This window comes from Bactrocera tryoni, chromosome 1 (genome assembly GCF_016617805.1).
Source record: "Bactrocera tryoni isolate S06 chromosome 1, CSIRO_BtryS06_freeze2, whole genome shotgun sequence".
Taxonomy (NCBI): Eukaryota; Metazoa; Arthropoda; class Insecta; order Diptera; family Tephritidae; genus Bactrocera; species Bactrocera tryoni.
Window position 1 is genome coordinate 58,987,526 of NC_052499.1, and position 22,667 is coordinate 59,010,192.

At 35.5% G+C, this 22,667-nt stretch overlaps 1 protein-coding gene across 7 annotated transcripts in view; it reads right to left on the reverse strand.

The window, feature by feature from the left end:
- The window catches only part of LOC120782759 (nucleolysin TIA-1), a 112,954-nt gene that overhangs the window by 12,890 nt on the left and 77,397 nt on the right, over positions 1 to 22,667 (reverse strand). For all 7 annotated transcript variants that reach the window (XM_040115219.1, XM_040115218.1, XM_040115215.1 and 4 more), the window contains exons 4-6: positions 17,355 to 17,430; positions 17,000 to 17,096; positions 23 to 212 (exon numbers count right to left, since the gene is read on the reverse strand). In XM_040115219.1, coding sequence (XP_039971153.1) covers positions 23 to 212; positions 17,000 to 17,096; positions 17,355 to 17,430 — 363 coding nt within the window. The remainder of the gene's footprint in view (positions 1 to 22; positions 213 to 16,999; positions 17,097 to 17,354; positions 17,431 to 22,667) is intronic.

Below are 22,667 nucleotides of genomic sequence, written 5' to 3' on the forward strand. Positions count from 1 at the left end.
TTCTGGCGTTGCTAATACTAACCGCACAAATGCGTAGCCCTTATCCTTAAAGACGCGTATCTCCTGTATCGAGCCGTACGGCGAGAAGGTCTTCTGTAGGATTTCCTCGCTGAGCGCAGTTAAGGCGCTGTTGACACCACCCACATAAACGGTGCAATTTGATGGGCTGCTTTGAATGTAGACCTCGTCGAATGTTAATGGCTTAATGTTTTCTGAAAACAAATGCAAAACATACATAAGACGTATATTACTTATTACTGGCTATGCGCCTGATAAGTAAGGATTATTTCACCATAAGTTAAGTAATATTCTGTAAGTTATAATGGATATATTCGACAAAATACAATTCTTGATCCAATAATATTTCAAATATCAGCTTGACGATAGCTTTCTGACTATATTTGTGTATATTGTACTATATACTTGTATAACGAGCATCTGCTTGGAGTAAGCATGATCAAATAGCTCTACTTCTATATCGCCTTACAAATATGTCTTTTTCGTTAGTTAAATTTATCGTTATCTTAATTGCGGCTTGGGTCTACATATAGTGTATGTAAGTAAGTAGATTTTCTAGAACAGTTTGAATTGGTATGGCCAAAAAGCTATACTTCTACTTATCTTCTATGTCTCCTTTCTTAAGGATAATTTTCAATTCAGATAATTTGGACTAATGCAGGATCTATGGAAATAGGTTATCGACAAGTTGCTTGCCTTAATTTTTTGCTGAAACTTTTCAAGAAGACCTACGGCCGAAGTATTAGGTAAATATGGTTCCCTTTACAACGGATTGCAACTTAGCTTGAGGTAGGAAGATGCATAAAAAATTAAAGTTTTCTTCAGACAATTAGCAGACTTTCGTTTTGGTATTAGAGACAAATGGAATACCAGCATAATGAAAATGTGTATTTCTTTTTTAAATGTGTTATCTCAAAATCTAAAGCCAATATTTCTTTGAGTGATTATTTTCAAGGACTGGGAATTTAATCAATCAAAACTTCTAGTAATACAAAAGCTACTCAAGCAAACGATGGTGGTGTTAAATCCCCAACATTTCATTACGAAATGGAGTAATCCATTCTTAGTGTATTAGTACCGATGATTGAGTTCTTGAATTTATTGGCAATGCCATTTAAGAGGACTGGATTTTACAGGGATCTACCACTTCTGAGTTCATTTCGAAATTACGCCTTACATCATTATGCTAGTTTAGCTAACTAACATGAAAAGTAACGGGGCTTTCAAAACGACGCTACAAAAGTGGACCGATAGTAATGGCAAACGACGCCGTATTTTTTCCCGCTCTTTTTACATTTCTCTTCAGTGAGGTTTGCCATCGTGGAAAAATATACGCTCCAACAGCGAGTTAAAGTTATTAAAATTTATTACCGAAATTCGGAGTCAGTAGTCTCAACTTTAAGAGCACTACATCCAGTTTATTGTCGTCATAATTGTCTTGTTAAATCAACAATTGAGCGTCTAGTTCAAAAATTTGAAACCACAGGCATAGTACAAAATGTTCCGGTACCAATGAGATAGAGAAGAAATCGGGCTGAGCAACAACTTGAAAATGATCCGGATTTACACCAAAAATCATCTACAGCGATGAGGTTCATTTCTCGCTGAATGGCTTCATCAATAAGCAAAATATGCTTTAGTCATCAGGTAGCAATCCACACGTACTCCATCAGTCACCGTCAATTACGGTTTGGTGCTGTTTATGGGTCAGCGGCGTCATTGGGCCGTCGTCTTCCGTGATGATCAAGACCGGCACGTTACTGTGAATGAGAATCGATTTATTGCGTCTGGACTTCTGCAAGCGTGTTCATGGATGTCATGCGAAAGAAATGGAGTTGCAAACATAATGGCATCGAATGTACTTTCACAGGAGTAAAGAATTTCTTTGATATCCCTAACCTTTGGTTTCATTTAAAAGAGTTTGTAGCGCTCTTATTGAAAAACCCGTTATTTTCTGAAAAAATTTCCACTTTTGCAGGTTCGTGAGTTCAGCTCAACACCTCTCGTGCCCTCCCTACTCGGAAAATTGTAGCGATGATGAACTTATAAGAAAACGGTTCGGCTTTTCAGGTCTACTTTTGAGGTATAAGAACGACTTTTGAGCTGATTTTACTGACCTTTAAGCAGTTTGACAAAATATTTTTGAAAGTTTTTGAAGAACTTTCATTGCTTTCACTCATTCGTGCTCGTGCAAAAGTTTAAACTGCAAGCAAACCAATGGAAAGTAGTTTGTAAAACATGAAAAAATTTCATTAACTATGCACCGTCAACATTTTTAATGAAATTTTCAATATAATTACCGGCATCATTGGATATGCAAAAGGCACTACAACAAACATATTAATAACTATACGAAATTGAGTATAAATATTAAGCTATGTAGTCAAAGCTGGAAATAGATACCCCTGTATTGAAACTTTTATAAGGTTGCAAATCACATTAAAAATTCATTGCTATAAAAGCATGCAGCAGCGCATATGACACATATACAGTTTCGATGTGTACAAGGGAGTCCGTGTGGCTGCAGTTGTTGGTGCGGAAATGGACTAATTAGCCCTTTTCAGGTTAAAACGAAATTTGCACTATTTAAAGAAGGAAAAAAGAAAATAATGTCAACATCGCGTGTTTATTGCTCAATATGTTTGCGCGCGCGTATGTTTCCTTATGCTGTTGTTATAAATATTCTATTATACATGCTTGGCTGTTTGGCTGCAGTAAACGCCAGTGCATTCCCCTGCAGACGAACGTATATGGTTTCATATTAGCAAATTACACGTAGTACGAGGGTGGTTATAGAATATACAAATATTATCAAAAATGAAACAAATTCACCCCCATGCGCTTTATACTTAAATATTCGAAAAACGTGAGGAACATTTCTTTAAGCCTTTAGAGAAAAGTTGGGCATTTCTGAGGCGCCTTGAAAAACATGAATGCATTAATCACGAATTTTCTCCACAGAAAATGGAATAAATGGAGCACATTTGACTAGAAATCCAGACAAAAAGTCTGATATTGTGTCTTGTAGTTTGTGGTTACCCGCGTGTTTTAGAGGACTCGATCATTAAAGTTTTTTATTTGAATTTTTAGAGTTTCACATAAGAATTAGTTTTGTTCAGATAACGACTCTTTAAAGGACATATTTTATTTTATTTTCTGTCTTCTTCACATTCTCATAGAATTGTTGGTTTGTATGGAGCCTAGCTCTCTCTGCGGCTACTAAGAAACTTGTTAAGGGAAGCTCCTATTGATTTTTGGAGCATGCTTTTGCACTAAGTATGCAACAGAGAACTTGTTTTTCTCCAGTACAATTACGTATGGATAAAATACCTTTTCAATGAAATAGCATTGCTCCTCACTCCTGACGTTGCACAGGGATATGTTTGTCACAAACTCAAAAAATCTTGAAATGAATCATGATAACCTGGAATGCATGTATGAATTCTGAAAATTTAGTAATAAATTCCGATTTTTGCAAAGTTGTATTTACACTGAGACAAATTTAATGTGACAAAAAATCATTGCGATAGCACATTCTTAAGGGTACTTACAACAAAAAAAAGTGACTAGTCATTCTCAGAGAAATAACTCAAATGTGTACGCAATAAAAAAGAGGTATTTAAATCACTTTCGTAAAAAAAATATGCTTTCATTATTTTATGGTAAAAAAACCCACTCACTTATCCTTTATTTAAATTACTTGTCTCATTCGAGGCATTATTTGAGCCGTCACTGTAGTTTTTGAACCAAAACCCCTCATGTCTAGCTTTTGTCGCCATACATTTCATTGTGCTGCAGCGTACCTTAGTTGTAAGGACAATAATTACCGTGCAACAACAACGAATAAACAAAGTGAATTAACAGGAAAAAAAATCAGAAGTAACTATAACGGCGACAATAAATGCGGCGCATACGAGTGGAATTACTACGAAGCATGCAACAGGGCTTTTTGTTCATGCAACCTCTCTGCCACTGTATGGTTGTTATAATGTGCTAATGCCTGACGGTGTAAAAATCTCATGACAAGCGCTCATAGGACGCGGCCAAAGTAACAAAACAAAGCAAAAAAAGAAAATGTTATAATAAAGAACAGCAAATATTTCTATACGCTCATATAAATACCTCCATAACAAGGCTGAAATTTATTTAACGCTATTGCCATGCCGCATAGCCAAATATATACATACATACTTATACACATATGCACTGAATGGTGAAAACAATGCAATGTACTGTTAGATTGTTTACTGTTCTTTTGGTTTGCTTTGATGCAGTTGCCACCTTCATGCACCGTAATTTGCACTGCGAACAGCCACCAAATGAACAATATACAATACAAAACATTGTACAAAAACAATAATTAAAATATTTGAAAACCTTTGAGTTAGTGGTTGACTGTACGGCTGCTGTTCCTCTCCCACACTACGACCCAATTTAAACATAATTTTTGTGGCTAATTCACTTTTGTGGCGCCATATTAGATATAGAAAACAATGCAAACGTAGGTTGCCTATTATATTTCTGGTTTCGGGAACCAAAAAAATAAATAATTTTCTTTTTTTATACCAGCGGGTAAAAATTGGATAATAGGCGTGGCACCGTCGACGTTCAGGTAAAATCACATATCTCAGGACCTGCCGCATGGATTTCATTATTCTACAGTACGTAATATTCTTATGTCGCAGTTTGAAAATAAGCGAAACTGGACTACAACACAGCAAACTTTCCATATAACACTATCTTAAATTCCATGTGCCTTTTTCCTTTTCAGTTTTCAAATAAAGAAGCGATTAATGTAGCGGGATAAAACTTTGCACGAATATTTACCTTAGCCTATGATCATAGAGGATGGAGTCGTGTGTAGAAGTTCACGCAAGTGAGGAAAGTTTTCTGATCGCCATTCACTTGGTAGTGGCCAGAAACGAAAACACATGGCTCAAGCAGCTCACGACTTCCGGTCTTTGACCAAGTATCCTCTGGGTAGCCAAAGAACATCCGTTTGAAAGCAAGCTAAAGTGAGAAGGCAAAACATCCCCTCCGCAGGTGCGCTAGGTTTTAGACCCTCCACGTAAAAAACGTACCCAATGAAAAAGAACAAAGAGCCTCGGGTGAGTTGCCCCCCCTCTGGATAAGAATCGACACACACCACCTCTTCGTCGATTTGAAAGCTGCTTTCGACAGCATTAAAAGAAGCTGCCTTTATGCCGCGATGTCTGAATTTGGTATCCCCGCAAAACTAATACGGCTGTGTAAGCTGACGCTGAGCAACACGAAAAGCTCCGACAAGATCGGGAAGGACCTCTCCGAGCCATTCGATACCAAACGAGGTTTCAGACAAGGCGTCTCCCTATCGTGCGACTTCTTCAACCTGCTGCTGGAGAAAATAATTCGAGCTGCAGAACTAAATAGGGAAGGTACCATCTTTTATAAGAGTGTACAGCTGCTGGCTTATGCCGATGATTTGATATCATCGGCCTCAACACCCGCGCCGTTAGTTCTGCTTTCTCCAGACTCGACAAGAAAGCAAAACAAAAGGGTCTGGCAGTGAATGGTGGCAAAACGAAATATTTCCTGTCATCACTCCCGACTTGGATCTCACGTCACTTTTGACAGTCATAACTTCAAAGTCGTAGATAGTTTCGTCTATCTTAGAACCAGTGCAAACACCCCCAACAATGTCAGCCTGGAAATCCAACGCAGAATAACTCTTGCCAACCGGTGCTACTTCGGACTGAGTAGGCTATTGAGAAGCAAAGTCCTCTCTCCGAATGTATTTTTTTTTGATTGAATAAAGCTTAAGATCTTATCTTTCTAATACTTTATGGAAAGACAAAGTGACTGGTATCCCCGTCCTGCTATATGAAGCAGAGGCTTGGACGATGACAACAACTGATGAGTCGATGAGTTTTCGAGAGAAAAGTTCAACGAAAGATTCATGGGCCTTTGCGCGTTGGCCAAAGCGAATATCGCATTCGATGGAACGATGAGCTGTAGGAGGTATTTGACGACATTGACATAGTTCAGCGAATTAAAAGACAGCGGCTACGGTCATGTTGTGCGAATGAACTAAAATACTTTAGCTCTGAAATTATTCGACTCAGTGCCCGCCGGGGAAGCAGAGGAAGAGGAAGGCATCCACTCCTTTGGAAGGACCAGGTGGAGAAGAACGTGGCTTCGCTTGGAATATCCAATTAGCGCCATGTAGCGAAAAGAAGAAACGACTGGCGCGCTGTTGTTAAGTCGGCTATAATCGCGTAAACGATGTCTACGCCAATAAAGAAGAAGTAAGACCATAAGATACCTAGATCCAACAAAAACTTTTCAAGATCTTATGTACCGAATATTTAGACCACAGTATCTATAGTTGATTTTTAACACAAATATCGGTCAATGTGTGAGATATGTAAATTAAATGTAGCGATAATATTTTCCTTCCTATATACATATCACAACGATCTTCGAACTGGAAGTATAACATGTTCGATTGCAACCGAACTTAGCTCTTCCTTACTTGTTCAATTTATATTTTTGAAAGTAGGAGTTTGATGTCTCTGAAGTCAGACCGGTGTTGTGTTTAAAGAATATCCAATCCTTTTTTAGCAAATATTATTAGCTTCTTTCAGATAAAGCAGTGGTTTCATAACAAAAAGAAGAACAATAGCTTTGTCTTCACTTTTAGATGCTACTTGGTTCCTCCCTCTTCCTCGCGGTTTTTTAAAACATATCCACTCAGTTCAATCAGCTCCTCCAGTTTATTTTTAAACGCTTTTTCCCAAACTCACATTTTTCAAATTTCTTTGTGTGCGCGCTCGATCTCTATCTATTTGTTAATCTGATCAAAAATTTAGTTTTTGTGAGGCAAAATCTATGAAAATTTTTGCTTAAATTCAATTTCGTCCGCAGGTCATAGCAATGGGCATTCTTTAATTTAGAATTTTTGTTTAGTTTTCATCTGCGAAAGAGGCCAGAATGATTACAGCAGTGGAAAATCTTTTTAGCGCTGCGGAAATAACGTCAATTTCGAAAAATATTTAAGTTAACTGTGTATTCCCGAAATACTTATAAATTTTTACCTTGAGTTACAGCAAAGTATGAATTTTCTAATTGATACTATAATTTTTTAAGGTTTTAATCCCCAAAACTCGTTTATTTTAGGCTTAAGCTTTTTTAGTACAGAATATGATATTATTATATCTGGTAAATATTCAAGACTAAAGGAATATTTTAATCACGCTGTAGCTGCTATTAACCACAAAAACGATGAATACTGGATAATCGTTGGTACTTTCAAAAAGGATATTTATACCCAGTGGTTTTCAATATATTTCTAATTATTTCTCGATCACTTATTATATCGCAATAATTTATTTTGTACAAACCACAAACCGAAATTATGTCTCACCCTGTAGTAATAAGTATTACAAATAATATTTATATAACTTCACATTTAATAAAGAAATTTAGCACTTTATATTCAACTTAAACTATATGAGCAATCACAGGCACATTAGCAACTATTTTAAAGGTGTCATTAATTTATATTCAACCTCCATTAAGCGGCACCGCCCTCCACTGCTCATCGCTCATCGCACATTCACGACGTGGGTACAACGCCCCCGCTGATTTTTATGCCAGTTGACAGTGCGCAGCTTGCAGTATGCCACGTGCGCTACGACCGGGGTAGCTCTTAGTGAGGGGCTGAATACACGTAAATATTTAATGGTGACTTTTAGAGTTATTTCCGGTAAGCAACTTACTTACTACAATGCGATGGGGGCAACTGCTGCCGATATTGTTGTTATATTTGCCATAGAGTTATTGTTGTTGCATATTCCCAAAGCTCTAGCTAGAGTGGCGCTCTTGCATAAATTTCAATCTTATCCATTTAGCTGCATAGCGCTTATCAGAAGCGTCGTTATTATTATTATTATCATCATCATCAACGGCATGGCCGCCACTGGGGGGCTACAGCAAAGTAGCAGCAGCAGCGGTGGCAGAGGCAGTGGTGGCAGTAGTTGCCAAGCAATAATGTTCGATGACTGTAAGCTATAGCAAAATCCAATAGTGGCGATACCAAAGCAGCAGCATCATCATTTTTACTATGAATTCAATTTTGGATTTAGTCCCTCAGCTGAAGAAGTCCGCAAACACTCACACACACATTAACATACATTTTGCACAATTCCTGAGAGCTAGTTTTTTTAACTTTTTTGCGCTTAAATTTTCTTTTTTCTTGCTACTTTTAGCATTTGGTGGCCTGCTGGTAGCTCGCTCCTGGATGCCGCGCCGCTCTGCTGCTGTGATAGCTTCCGGTATAAATTCGAACGGAAATTCAATTCAACTTCCTTTCAATAATAGCATTTTAATGCTTACAACTCTGTTGCTGCTGCTGCTTGCGCTATGCACTTGAGGAAGGTCAAACAACCTCCTTGCGAGGCGAGTGTTGCTCTCCTGATGTTATGTATTATTTATGCTGATATTGTTGTTGTTGTTGCTGCTGACGGTGTTGCTGCTGAGTGCACTCACTCGGCACTTTGCAATTGACAATGTGTTGTTACTGTTGTTGCTACTGTTGACGATGTTTTTCTTGTTGTAGTAGCGCTATGTACATTTGTTTTGTATGCAATCTCTGTTGTTGCTGTTGTACTCGTTCTACCGGACGATGCTCGTAAATCGAAACCGTTGACGTTTCTCATCCGCTCGGCTTGCCAGGTGCGCTCTGCTTTACTTAGCCGAGCTCAACTGCATAATGTCGCTTTGCTCACTAGAATTTAATGCTTTTTACGTCTGCTGAACGATGGCCAATTAAATATGAATATTTGCAAATGCTTTGCTATAAATATATTGCATATATTTATGTATGTGAGTATTTCAGAGTGGAGAGGAAAGTTTAAAGTTATGGGGAAGGACAAAATTGCTTTTATAGGAAATACTCGTTTTTATTTATGAAGGCATGGACATTTTATGCGACGCAGAACATTTATTGCATTTGTATCTCTATATTTCGGAGAGATTTATTTTAAAACGCGTGTGCTGCATAAAAATATATTTCTTGGTATGCTTTGTTGATATAACGAAAAACTCAATACTTTTTGCCTCTCAAATTTTTAAAATAAAAATTTTTTCGGAGATTTATTTAATATAGGTCGTCACAATAGTTATTCATCATCAAAATTGTCAACTTTTACATTAAGAAAATAAATGTATGTCAATTTCATTCTTCTTCTAACACACCACCCATGTTTCTCGAATCAAAGGAGCTTTTCGCATTCAAATTCGCTCAGTTCGATTTTCGATATACTATTTCATTAACCATTCAAGAGATCGGCTCCGCAGACCGTGCGGGGAGAGAACACGTTTCTCGACTGCTCCAAGTGCTTTCTTATCTCGGTTCGTCATTAGTTATGTTTCTGCGCTATATAGTAGGACGGCAATGATGACAGACTTACAGCAATTATTTATTGTTCTTCCAGAAAGAAATCTGCTTCTCAGTTGCCTACCTAACCCAAAGTAACATATAGTATGTTGGCAAGAGTTATTTTTTTTTAACTAGCAGTAAATTTAAGATTTATTTTATTTCGTGCCGTTCGACTGATCTTGTGCAAACTTAACAAAAGCCATCTACTAAATAGTCGAAACAAAGACTAAATATTTGGTTTGGATAGGTGAGACCGATCTTAAGTTATAAAATTATAACAAAAAGTGGCATTAATTTTTATATATATTGATATGCTCCATGCTTACTCTATCATCAACCAGCCAAATCAAGGGCATTGTCGAATATTCATGATATCAAGATAATCTCTGCATTTTGTGAGATCAGTAACATAACTTTTAAAACTGGAACGCTACAGACATTAACTCGTCAGAGAAGTTTTGATTCTCTTGTTCAGATCTTGCCCCTTATGATGACTAATTGTTCTGGTCGACCCAAAACGCTTTTACCTAAATTGCCATCACAAAAGGATATAAAAAATTGACTTAACAATTTAATTGTATATTATATATTATTTAGCAACGTTTTTAATAGGGTTTTATCTAAAATACCCCTTTCTGTAAGGAAAAATCTGCGATTAGGGACTCATCAGTTCTTCATCCTGATTGATTTTAAATTATTTGAAATATAAAATGTTAGGAAAAAGCGGGAGTTAAAGGCTGCCTTTGACAAGTACTACATTTTTACCGTAATTTGGTTAAAGAGTTTTAGCAACGACCCCTCAAAAGCCATTAGATAGCCATTGGAAAGAACCAAAAGTGTTATCAAAACCCTTGTCTATATCTTTTTTGAACTAATCTAAGCTAATTAAATTATGATAGGGAAACATTCATCTAAATTCTATGGAAGGAACAGTTTACTGTAACCCAGAACTTCAGGGTGTGGTCATTTAATATGAATTCTATTGAAATTCTTTAGAATACAATTTTGAACGAGTAGTCAATACACCAAGACACAAGAAACAGCCATTACGTACTTACTCAGGTTACTTTCTCCAAATTATTATTCAGTTTTCAACTATTTACATCCCCTTACACGTGCCTGTTAAGGTGTGAAGAAAAAAAACCAGAGGAAAAAGTTCGTTGAAGGTGTCCTCTTATGATAGATCTACAGAAAATTTCGTAGACTTTTGCTGAACTATCGATGCGCACGGAATAATTGAATACATCCGAAGAAGTTTATAAAACTTAACAAAGGATGCGTTCCAATTCTCAGCACACAGCAGATTCAATTTAAAAACTGTGTTAGTATGACATTGATTAGATATTTAGTGCGCCTAAATGTATACCTCAGCTACTAAAAGCTATTACAAAGCCATTTAACAATAAAAACAACAACCGAAATCAAAACAAAACGGAAAACTTTTCGCACGCGCAACTTGAACTCGATATAAGAACAGTGTTGTAAACACGCAAAAAAATAGGCTGACGCATACACACACACATGCGTGACGTTGTGTATGTTCAAAGTTGGGAAGTACTTTGAGTGTCGTTTAACTAGGCGTACTTTCGTAATGAAGTTACCATGACCAACGACCGAAAACGGTGGTATTTTTGGCTTTTGTTTTCCCACAACAAACTACCAGCACACCGTTAGAGCTTGTTGTTGCGCCTAAAATTATGCCGTACACTCAAAAATTGTGAACCTAATTGTGCGCAACCTTATGAAAAGTTTGATTTATTACGCTGAATGGCTGCGCCAGCGTTTCGTGCGCCGGCGAGCAAACAGCACTACCACCAACTAAGCGCGCTACTAAGCAGAGGGGAGCACAAACAAACAGGACGCGCAGCTGATTTCAGGTGCGTCAGCCGCCGTCGACGCTGGCGTCCAACGAAGTCACAAGTCAAATAGTTGTCGGAGCAAATTTGTCATTGAAATATTCTGCAGGTTAATTAAGTTATTACAAAAGCAGGTGAGGTAGTCAATTGAGCGGATGTCAGCTGGCGGGTGGCCGTTGAAGGGTGTTGGAAGTGCTTTTGTTGGCCGTTGGAATTTCTTAGGCGTTTACACGCCAGTTAGACTGCATGAGTGCGCGCTTTTGTGTGCATTTTGTATGCCTGACAGATGTGCAGTTGTGCGTGACGCAGGTGATCTCGGTGCCGGCAATTTGTGAAGCGTAATAAAGCGTTGAAAGCGTTGAGCTTTATATAGTTTCAATGTTGTTTTTGTTGTTATTTTTGATTTCACTGAAAGATATTGGCGTGAATTTACGACTGCGCTTGACATTCGGTGACTTTGCGTCAGTGAAGGGGGGGCACTAAATTTTAAGACAACAAGTACAACACAACAACAAAGAACAAGAGTGCTCAAATGAAATGTATACATAAAAAAAGTTTATTAAGCGACTTGAAAGCAATAACAAAGTAAGGAGCACAGCAGCAGCAAAGTCGTAAAACTTTGTAGAAAAATCAAGAAAGTTCAAATAAAGAAGAAGAAGTAATAAAAGTAAAATACAGCAAGCGCGACTTCAAGTGTCTCAGCTAATAAATTCAGATGCCCTATCACTATAGTGGAAAATGTAGAAAAGTATGTAGTACAGTTAGTTCTATATGCCTGTGTCTGAGTGTCGCTATCGAAATTTAACAGTAGTTTGCATTTAAGTGCAACGTTTACACACAAAAGTGATCATAAAGTGCGACTAACGGTATTTTTTCTTTTATCTACTTATATATTTCCATTTCCATTTATTGCTGTTATTTATTCAGCACATTTCGCCTCCAACTTAGCTGTAGGTGTCATAAAATCAAGCTGCCACAATTGTCGTCTGAAACCTGTAGCCGTTGGCGGCACCAAAGCGTTAACATAAAATACCTCAAAGAGGTAAGCAAAGTGCCAAGGATGAAAATATAATAAATAAGAAGAAGTGGAGCAAGCAAAAAATAAACTAAAGAAATAAAATAAAAATAAAAATAAAAAAGTCAAATAAATTTAAAAAAAACTAAAAATAAAGTAAACATAAAAACATGACAGGCACAATGAAAACTATCAAGTCAGACTGGCACATTTGTCAGCGCTTAAACGTCAACATCTAATATTGCATAAAGTACAGCGTGTGGCCAATAAAATGAGTAAAGGTTTATAAAATTTAAATGTTGAGCAGACAAACGAAAAGCCGTAAAAGGTAATTGCTGGCAGTGCTTGACAAATATGCTGACAGTAACGATGTGGCTCAGTTTTCTTTTATGGCAAGTGAGTTGGCATTTTTATTTAAATTATATACGTAAAGTGAGAAATTTTTTTGAGTTTATTTGCTCTCATCTATTTTTTCAATGCATTTAAATAACTGTATTTATTTACCATTAAAATAACATGCTGATATGTGCTTTGCTGCATTCCGTCAGAATGGTGTGATTTCTATATATGTATTTTAAGGATGTGATATTGTTAGTTTTCGGATTTACTTTCGAAGATATATAAATTCACTATCTCCCATTCTGATATGTTCATAGATCAATAAATGATTGAAACCATCTTTGATTTTAGGTGAGTTAGACTGATTATAAGAAACGCTTTGCAAATTACACAACTCATCTAATCTGAAGGAAAAATTTGCGACTCATGTGTGAAAAGGGTCTGTGGGTTATTTGAGGTGTCTTGATTACGAATTTGAGTTAAAAATTTTTCTATTACGTTGTGGTTTTATCACACACTTCTTGACTGCAGCACGCAAATGTTTACGTCTTATGAAATTCTTGCCATCATCTTTGGTTTTAGCAACCAAAAATTGGCAAGAAATTGCCTCTAACATAACAGTCACAAATGACTGTAAACTATTGATGTAGGCGTATATTAAAGTTTCTGTATTTGTTGAAAACTTCTAAATAAAAAAGTAGAAGAAATATATATTTCCCTATAGAATTTTGTCTGATTTCTTTGAATATCTTATGTTCTCAAGTCGAATAAATTTATCAGGTACTGAGGAACAGTAGAAATAAATTATCACAAAAAAAAAAAATACAAAATATTTCCAAAAAAGGACAGTTCAAAAATTTTGTATATTTCATTGAAATATTTTTTTTTTTAGTTGGTATGACTGTCAGAAACATCTGAGCAAAATATCACATTAAAATAAATGAGAATTGAGAAAAGATGAAAAGTCAAAGACCTTACTGGCATCGTTAGGATATCGGAAAGATCAGTGAAAACCATTTTGAATGAATATTTTGGCTAAACGGCTGTGAAACCAGATTGTCATGGAACGTTTTTTTTACTGTCGTTGAGTCTTGCTACTTTGTTTGCCACCCAGAAACAGATGATCGTAGCAAAGGTGAGCCGAAGCTGAAGCCACGTCAAAGCAAGTCGGAAATCAAGGTTATGTTAACAGTTTCCCTCGATTTTCAGCTACTGATGCACTTCGAACTCCTTCCGACAATGTGCTATTTGAGTCTTATGCGTTGTTTGGGCGAAGCTTTTCATAAAGGGAGCCCAGCATTATGGACCGACAACTTTTTGTTTTTGCATCACGATAATGTACCGTCGCATACTGGACTTATTTTTCCTAAGTTTTTCGCCAAACATTCAACCAATATCATGCTGCAATCACAATATTCGCCTGAAATATCTCTGTGTGACTGCTAGATGTTCAGCAATCTCAAACAAATGCTCGAGAGCAACCGTTTTGAGTCAATTGATCACACTAAACGTGAATAACTCTTTCGAGGATAGGAGAAAACTTTGACACAAGTGTATTGAGGTCAAGAGGGAATACTATGAGAGAGACAATATAGAATTTTAAGAATTCAAAGTTTAAAGATTACTATTTTTTGGTGATAGTATTATACTTATAATAATGGGATGATTTGTGAGCATATCTCGTATAGGTTGCACTTTTATTTAGAATTCAAAATTGCAAATGAGTCATAATATATAACATAAACGAAGAAATATTATTGTATATTTAATATATTTTTAAAAACGATTGCTTCTTATATTTCTATAAGTTTTAAAGCAACACACTAAAATTGTAAATCGATATCTCAAGTAGGTTTCGAATTTTCTTGAATGATTACTCAAAGAAAAATTTTCCGATCACTATACAATTTTTTCTTCTTACTCTAAATGTGGTTCTCCATAGAATTGCTTACAAGATCTGGTAAAAAATTTAATATTTACAGACCACGCAGAGATAAAATTTCTTTTCCATTCAATCGTCGATCATTGCACAGACAATACTTTCTTGTGTACATTATTTGTTAGATTTCATCTTCCGAGAAGACCGGATTCACTGCAACAGCGGAGGACGTTTTTATAAAAATATTAATTATTTTCCCTTAAAATTCTTAGAGTGCATTCTTAAAATATAAGTGAATAAATTCTTAAAAAAAGTAATTACATTACTTAATAAAAAATGAAAGATTTTCATGAAAACCACGACTTCGCCATTACCAATAGCGTACTCATAAAGGTCAGATTAGTGATATCCAATTTGATGTTGGTTTCTAGCGAACTAAAGTGCCTAAGCCTTAAAATTTAAATTAAAATTTAATCTGGTTTCTAGGCTTCTGATTAAATTACTTCTAATCAAACCAATTCGTTTGTCATATGTATATCTACTCTACTACAAATGGCATTGATTGATAATATTCTTGTGTCGACCGATAGTAGCTATTTAATCTTAAATTCCATTTTATCAATAAACTTAAGTTAATACATTTCTATATAAGTATTGTATTCTATATTCTTATTTATTTATAAAAATTACAGAGGCATCAAAATACCAACTAGTACCAACTAAAACCCTAACAAGCAGTGAAAAATATTCAAGAATGTAGTTGGAAAAGAAACTTTCTTCGAACACAAGCGACACGCAAAACAATGACAAATTGACAATAATCGCCTCGCGACGCGTTGAAATAACAGTTTCTTGTGAGTTATTTACATATGAAATTGCAAATATGAAGATTCTCCAATGAAAAAAAAATATAATAAGTTAAAGCATAATGAGCAGTTAAGCACAGAACACACGCAATAAATATGAGCTCAATTTAGAAGAAACGAGCGGCAGTTCTGAGAGATGGTGCTGGTAAAGTGTAGGCACACACTGTGTGGAATATCAGCAAATCAGGTGTCTACGCACTTAAGACACGTAGTTAAGCGTGTACGCATATGAGTGCATGTGTTTACATAAATAATTTATATGTATTTTTATAAAAGTTTGTGGGTAAATATGAACACAAATGAAAGCACGTGTGCGGCTTAAGCTCAATGATTTCTTCTTAAGTGTATAGTATTTCAGATTTATGTCGACCTCTTTTTCTTGTTTCTTACTCTCAATGTAATAGCTTAAGCGATTTTAGCCAAAAAAAAGATAGTATCGGATTTTATTCGGTGGTTGACCTCACTTTTAGTAACAATTGATCTCTTTATACTAGTAAAAAAGAAGAGGGAGAGAGCGACAGAGGTGTTTCACAAATTCACAGTATGAGAAATTTATGAATTAATTATCAATTATTATAATAAAGGAGTAGTAGACTACTTCTAACTAAATGTTAAACAATCGACAGAGAGATGCTTTAAGTAACACTTTGCGCTTCCTTTACTTTTCTAATGAGTGTCTTGATAGTTTTCTTCTATTATGGAGTTAATACCTTTTGTCGTTAGTGAGGAACGTTGCATTCGAAAAAACTTCCACAACCTGTCTGTACGACAGATAACATTTTAGGAAGACAAGTTCGCGGGAAGTTGGAACGTACAAGTAATAAGAACTTTGACCAATTTCTGACCAAAATAAGTGCCGTTTCCCATCAGTATTTGGTAAACATGAGATTTGTGTTCGAATATCATTTCTTTTAGAGGATTATAGAAATGATCGTTTGAAAATAGAATGTATTCCTAAAGCAGATTATCAGACTTCATTCTTTATTTTAAAATATCTCAGGTAGTGTTCAAACCATCTTTAATATCACGTGATCTCGGATATAAGGTAACCTCTTTCATTTTCCAGCATATCAAAATTAAAAAATGAATAATTTTTAAAGCTAATGAAGAATATAAAAGTTCAGATTAATAAATCACTTTCGTCAGACCCTATTTTCATTTATTTTCTAGATTAATGTTTATACTACACAGAAGCTTAACAGAGAGTAAAATTATGGCCATTATAAGATCTGACTTTTTTTCTGAGAATAATTCTGTCTCCCAATGAAGCAAATTTAAAATTTTAAGAAAACAAAGACAGGTAATTTAAGGTTTTTACCGTTAACTCAAAAATATATGTATATAAACACTAAGAATGCTTAAAATCGGAAAGTTCGCGGCATTTGCTTTAAATTCTATTGAAGTTAAAATACAACAATGTGTGTCTTACTAAAAATTGAAGTCAGTTGAGCATAATGACGCTTTGGGTCACCTATTTTGACAAACAAAAGCTGACAAGCTCAGACGAGACAACAAAAAACCAAGGAGTTCATGTCCAAATTAAGCCAGTCATTATTTACGAATAATGCTGACCAAACAATAAAAAAATTCTCATCGATGCACACTCACCTTTACTCGCCGGCGGTTTTCGTGTAGCCCAATTCGTTCGAATCGAACGCGAGCCCAGCCATTGTCCATTCATTGCCGTAATGGCGCTTTCGGCTTCCTGTTGAGCAGCACAGCCAGCATAATGAAAGAAAGATGCAAAAATGGTTATTATTAGAAGTGGCTTATTGTGCATGTACTATGTAGGAATATAGATATGTATTACAACGGATGACGAGTGTGAGGCGGTGATATTGGTGTGCCATGCTTTTTAATTAAGATGAAAGAGTTGTCAAAAGTTTTCGGGTTAAATTAAAATCTAATGAATTGAAGTCAACAATAAGTTTCAAGCAGTAATGAAATGAAAAAGCCGACTCACCGATTTTTTGACAAATGACACAAATCCATAACCCTTGGATTTCAATGTTTGTGGATCGCGTACGACGCGGCAATCACTGAAAGAAAAAAATGGCATTTAAAATGTGTGTTAATATGTGTGAATAAAATTTGTGGTTGTATATTCTTATTAATGGTGTTTTTATATGCTACTCTCAAGCAGAGTGTGGAGGTAAATAAAGGGTTTGTAAATGGTTGGCAATTTAATTAAAATAAATTAGTCATACGACATTGAAGGCATTGCTTAAGAGAAAGCTATGCTTCAATAAATATTTATATTATATATTCTGTTATACACTCATGGCCACGCACACCTTACCACTATACATTCTTAATTTTTTTTCGGACTTTTTCGTTCGTTCGGGATTTTCTTCAATTTTATCTTTTTTTATGTTTTTAGTAAGCATAAGTAAACTAAATTATATTAAATAATTATAATAACAGGTTTTAATTTATTACGTTTAATGAGTAAAACACAAATTAGTTTTTCTGTGCTTATTGTTTTTAAAGTGATACACCGACTAAACTTCGGGAAATATGAAAATGAAATTAAATTTAAAAAATAAAAAATATCATGTTTACATCACTTGCCAGTTTCTTTCATTTCATATTGTAAAGCTCACTACCTTTCAATTGATTTATCTATAGCTGAATGTGTTTTGTTTTTAATTTTTAATATTTTTGATAAACAACTTGTCACGAACTTATTTCTAAGTAAAAAATTTCTATACCGCAAAAAGTTCCGTTATAAAGTGTAGTCAAATCTGCACAATACTTTAAAATTTTTAGTGGTAAGGTTTGCGTGGCCACGAGTGTAAGAATTTCTTATACTATATAAGTGGAAACACTAAAAGTAATTCTTATGTTGTATATGTATAAATTATTATATCAGAATTTACATACTAGGATGAGCCAGTTATGTCGCGTGGCATGGAATTAGTATGTTCGTTATTTGAAATGTCTTAAATTGGCAATTGTACCGTAACATTTTGTATTGTCCTTAGCAGACTTAAATCAAAACAAAATTAGTTTTTTTATATCCTTGACTATAGTAAGGTCGATTTAGTGAGTATAATAATTTTAGAAGTCTGCAATCTGAACATCGCGGGAAGAATTTGATTATAATATTATAGATTTGAAGATATCAGGTGAGACATTTGCTTAATACAATCGCAGGTTAGGTTTGGTTAAATAAAGATAGACTTCATAGGAGGCAGTCTAATTAGCAATTAGTCCTTTTCTTCTTTAAAAAGTACTTAGTTGTCGAAAACGTCAAATTCAAGTCCATGTATGGAAACCCTTTTATTTTACCGATAGCTTAGCATATTGCATTCAAGGATACTATCTTCAAAAAAATTATTCAAGTCGGACCAATATAGCATATAACTGCCACACAAACTAACCAATCAAAGTCTAACGAACTAACAAATGGTCATCAACGTAACTGAAATTAACGGATTTTTTGGTTTTTGTAATTCTATTACACCATGACTTTGTTGATTTATCACCTATAATATCCACGCCTTTCCGCCATTGCTTCATATTGTTTTAAATTTTACTGAACAGTTATGCAAAATTCAACAAAAGTTAATTTATATACCACAGTATTTATGTAGAAATTGACAGAAGGGGAGTATGAACTGATTTTTAGCGCCCAAGGTGCGAGTTAAATTCATTTCGCGTCATACTTTGTGGCTTTCGGAGGCACTCACATACGTAGGGGAAAACAAGTCACACAAAACCACACTGGTACACATATTAATCTATTCGCATATCTTTCTGAGACTCGATGTGACACCAAAGTTGAAAGCGGTGACATATGCTACCGTATGTAATATATATGTATGTATATACATATGTACAATTCTAAAAAGGATTTTATAAAAAAGTATGACGAAAATCCTCATTAAATAAAGTTGTCAAAGTACATTAAAATAATTTAAGCGCTGGAGAGATGTAAAATGAGGTGCTGGAGGAACAAGACAAATAGAAACTCAGCAAAAATAAATTTCACCATTTACATATCAGTTTCGCTTCCAACTTTGCGGCTTTTATTTATTTCTGCTAATTTATTTAACTTTTCATTTCTAATTTGTTTTATTTTTTATTGCTTGTCTCAGTTTTCACAATTATTAATTCTAATTTCGTTACTTTTTGCAACTTTTTCATTGCAATCCGATACGCTTTTCGGTGACAAATTGTGAATTTATTCCCGCTTTCCAGTTGTTTGTTAGAAAAATAATATGTTAACGAAAAGGAAACATTTTTTTGCCTTTGCAGATTCTCAGGAAAACCCCATGAAGAGCTATGTCGTTTTAATTTGGAAAATATTGAAATATTGCCGTGGACAGGGCTACTATAATGATAGGGATATGAGCGGTAAATATGAAGGAGCGCAAAATCCCTAACAACCCATAAATAAACATGGTAAGCTGTTCCTTTGCAGTGTGGTGGACTGTGAATTTGGTTGGCGATGACTCGGCTCAATGCTGTCCTGGTGCAATAACTTTTTTTTGTGCCGTTCAAAAATGTTTCAGTATAATCAGTAGCAGCAGATACCGTTGGGAAATTCTGAAATCCAAAATACCCAATTAATTTCATTGTCTTTCTAAGCCAATTTCGAAAAAGCAGCCCGCATTGATAAACGCTTTGAGAGAAATTAAAAACACTTAACACTACGGCAGAAACTGGTCGAGGCGTTGAAGGAATTCCGACATACTTGTATATGAGCAAATTTGAGTGTATTTTGATGATGGTGGACTTGCAATTTCTGCCCATTTTATACGTATAATGAATTTAAAATAGTTGCAGAGAATTTAGAGCATGTCGAAACGATTTTACCATCAGCAAAAATAAAAAAAAGAAATGGAAACGACCTACACGAAGAAGTGGATGAAAATTGTAGTAAGAAAGAAATTGAATTCAAAGAATTAGTTCACATTTCTGTGGCTGTTTCATGATGTGAATGACGATGAACTCCACGCAGCTGCAAACAAGTATTCTGTTGACGTAACATTCTGACTATCTCTTTTTTAGCGAAAAGCCGTGTTCATGACTTGATTGTTATAGTTTTTGAAATCATTTCACACTGTAGAGTTTCGGAGTAGAAAGAGTAACATCCTCATTTAAATTTGTTACACAGTCGAAGCATTTTCTTTATTCTCAAAAACTACTGCTTAAGAAAAAGCTTATACTATCCGTAATGCAACACAATCTTGAACTAGAAAAATACAGTTAAATTCAATTTTCTATTTTTATTTAAAAACGCTAGTTTTCTCCAGCCAAAATTAAATTTTAAAGTTTAGTAAAAACCATTTAAATGCTGAAGAATATTTCTTCTTAGCTTCCTTCTTTCCGTATATCCAGTTCTTTTCACAAACGCTCAGTTATGAAAAAATATGTTACTTTTCACTTAATCTCTTATTTACTTTCCCACACAATCCATTTCTCGTAGACCAAATTCTACACACATATCATTTACATTCATACTCTTGTTGCGGAATCGCTGCAAATGTCAACCAGCTGTCTCCAGCCTTTCGGCAAACACTTCACGCGGCGTCACTTTCGCGTCTTCCTGTTAGGCCGCCAAGCCAACAACAATGTAAGTATGAACAGTTAAGTACCGAAGTAATCACAAGTAGTTGAGGATTTTTAGGCGAACCGTTTTAGCTGCCGCTAGTCATATGGATTTTCGTGCTAAGCTTGCGTTTGGCGACGTGTCGTACTTACTCAGTACCGGCTGACAGCAGCACTACTAACTATTCTTCTCGGAAAGCAAGGCAAGGTGACGCCGATGTTAACCACTTTATTTGCTTTTGTCATCTACATAGTAGTTGTTGTTGCTGAGGAAGCTCGCTGCCAGTCTGCTGTTGACAGGCAAATCCGCGTTAAATATTCGACAAATAAAGGCAAGTCAAACGTTTGCCGGGTTGGCAATCGTAGTAGTCAGATTTACTAGTGTATATAAATATTTATGCCTGATATGTTTATCTGTGCATGTTGGTAGAAATCCTCTTACTGGAAGCGGTAAATGCCATATGTTTAACTTAATATTTAAGTTATGGGGATTATCCGAATTTTTCGGCTACATTTGTGAATATGTGAGGGCTTGAGGTTAGCGAGGGAGTTATACACATTTAGCTTTGGTAAGTAAGTATGGGATTGCATGTTTCGAAATTTCTTAAACCTTTTCGACAGATGGTTGAGTAAATCGATTGCCTAGTAGAATACTCCAAAAATTGTAGGCAACATTGAAGACCGAAGATCGTTGATTCCCCACTATAATCAGTTATAGAAATTGGCTCCGGTTTCATCTGACTACGTTCTAAACCTGCTTGGATCGATGCGTAACAAGTTAACCGGAAATCGTGCTATAACAAAACTGCGGTAACAGAAGTCTGGACAAAAAGATCTGTGATAGTTATTGCCAATTCCACTTTTAAAACACTTTTTATAAATAAATTTAGACCTAGGAATGGATGATGATTTATATTAATCTACGTATGTATATATAGATAAATTTAGGTAAAAGTATTTGCTGTAAAAAATAAAATTCATAGCGGTATGCTTATATCGAGAAGTTACCGTCCACTCAGAGAGCAGAGCGGCGTTACTAGCCTTGAATTCATTAAGAGTGCGTTCAGGGTTGGTTTAGGAGTGCTTAAGCTCGCTATCAGTAGCTCGAGTGTCTTTGTGATAACACTGGTATGGGAGCCAAGCCACAGTGGAATCGCAGGAAACTGTAAAGCTGATGCAGGAAAAGGCGCCCTAAAACCGCTATCTATGGAATGAGAGCGGATCGGCGCTCCCGTGTTCTATTTTGTTCTACTACTAGATAGCAGGGCTTCGCTCAAGCTCGGTACATGAGCTTTCGCAAAATCCTTTTGGCCCAAAATCGATCGCAAGAGATTAAGTGATCTCTTTAGCCCTCAATAAGTCCCTAGTTGTGGAGCTTTTAACAGATTATTGAGCCATATACGTCCATGATACAAGGTTAGGAATCTTACTAGACGCTATCTGCTTAACCTAATATAACATATACTTAGATCGTATTCATTCATCATCCAAAATATATTTATTAAAAACCAAGTCGATACAATTTTTTTCAGAGAATCTCCTTTTGTGTCTCGTGTTCGCTTCAGAAAATTCAACTCATCATTGATAATTGTATTCCAGTATTATGCAAGGATAGATAGAAAAAATCTTTATTCCAAATTCAAAATTGGTTGTTTTAGTGAGAGATAGAAGTTATTTGGCATACATTTTGATATCCCGAAGAAGTTCTCTTTTAGACCAT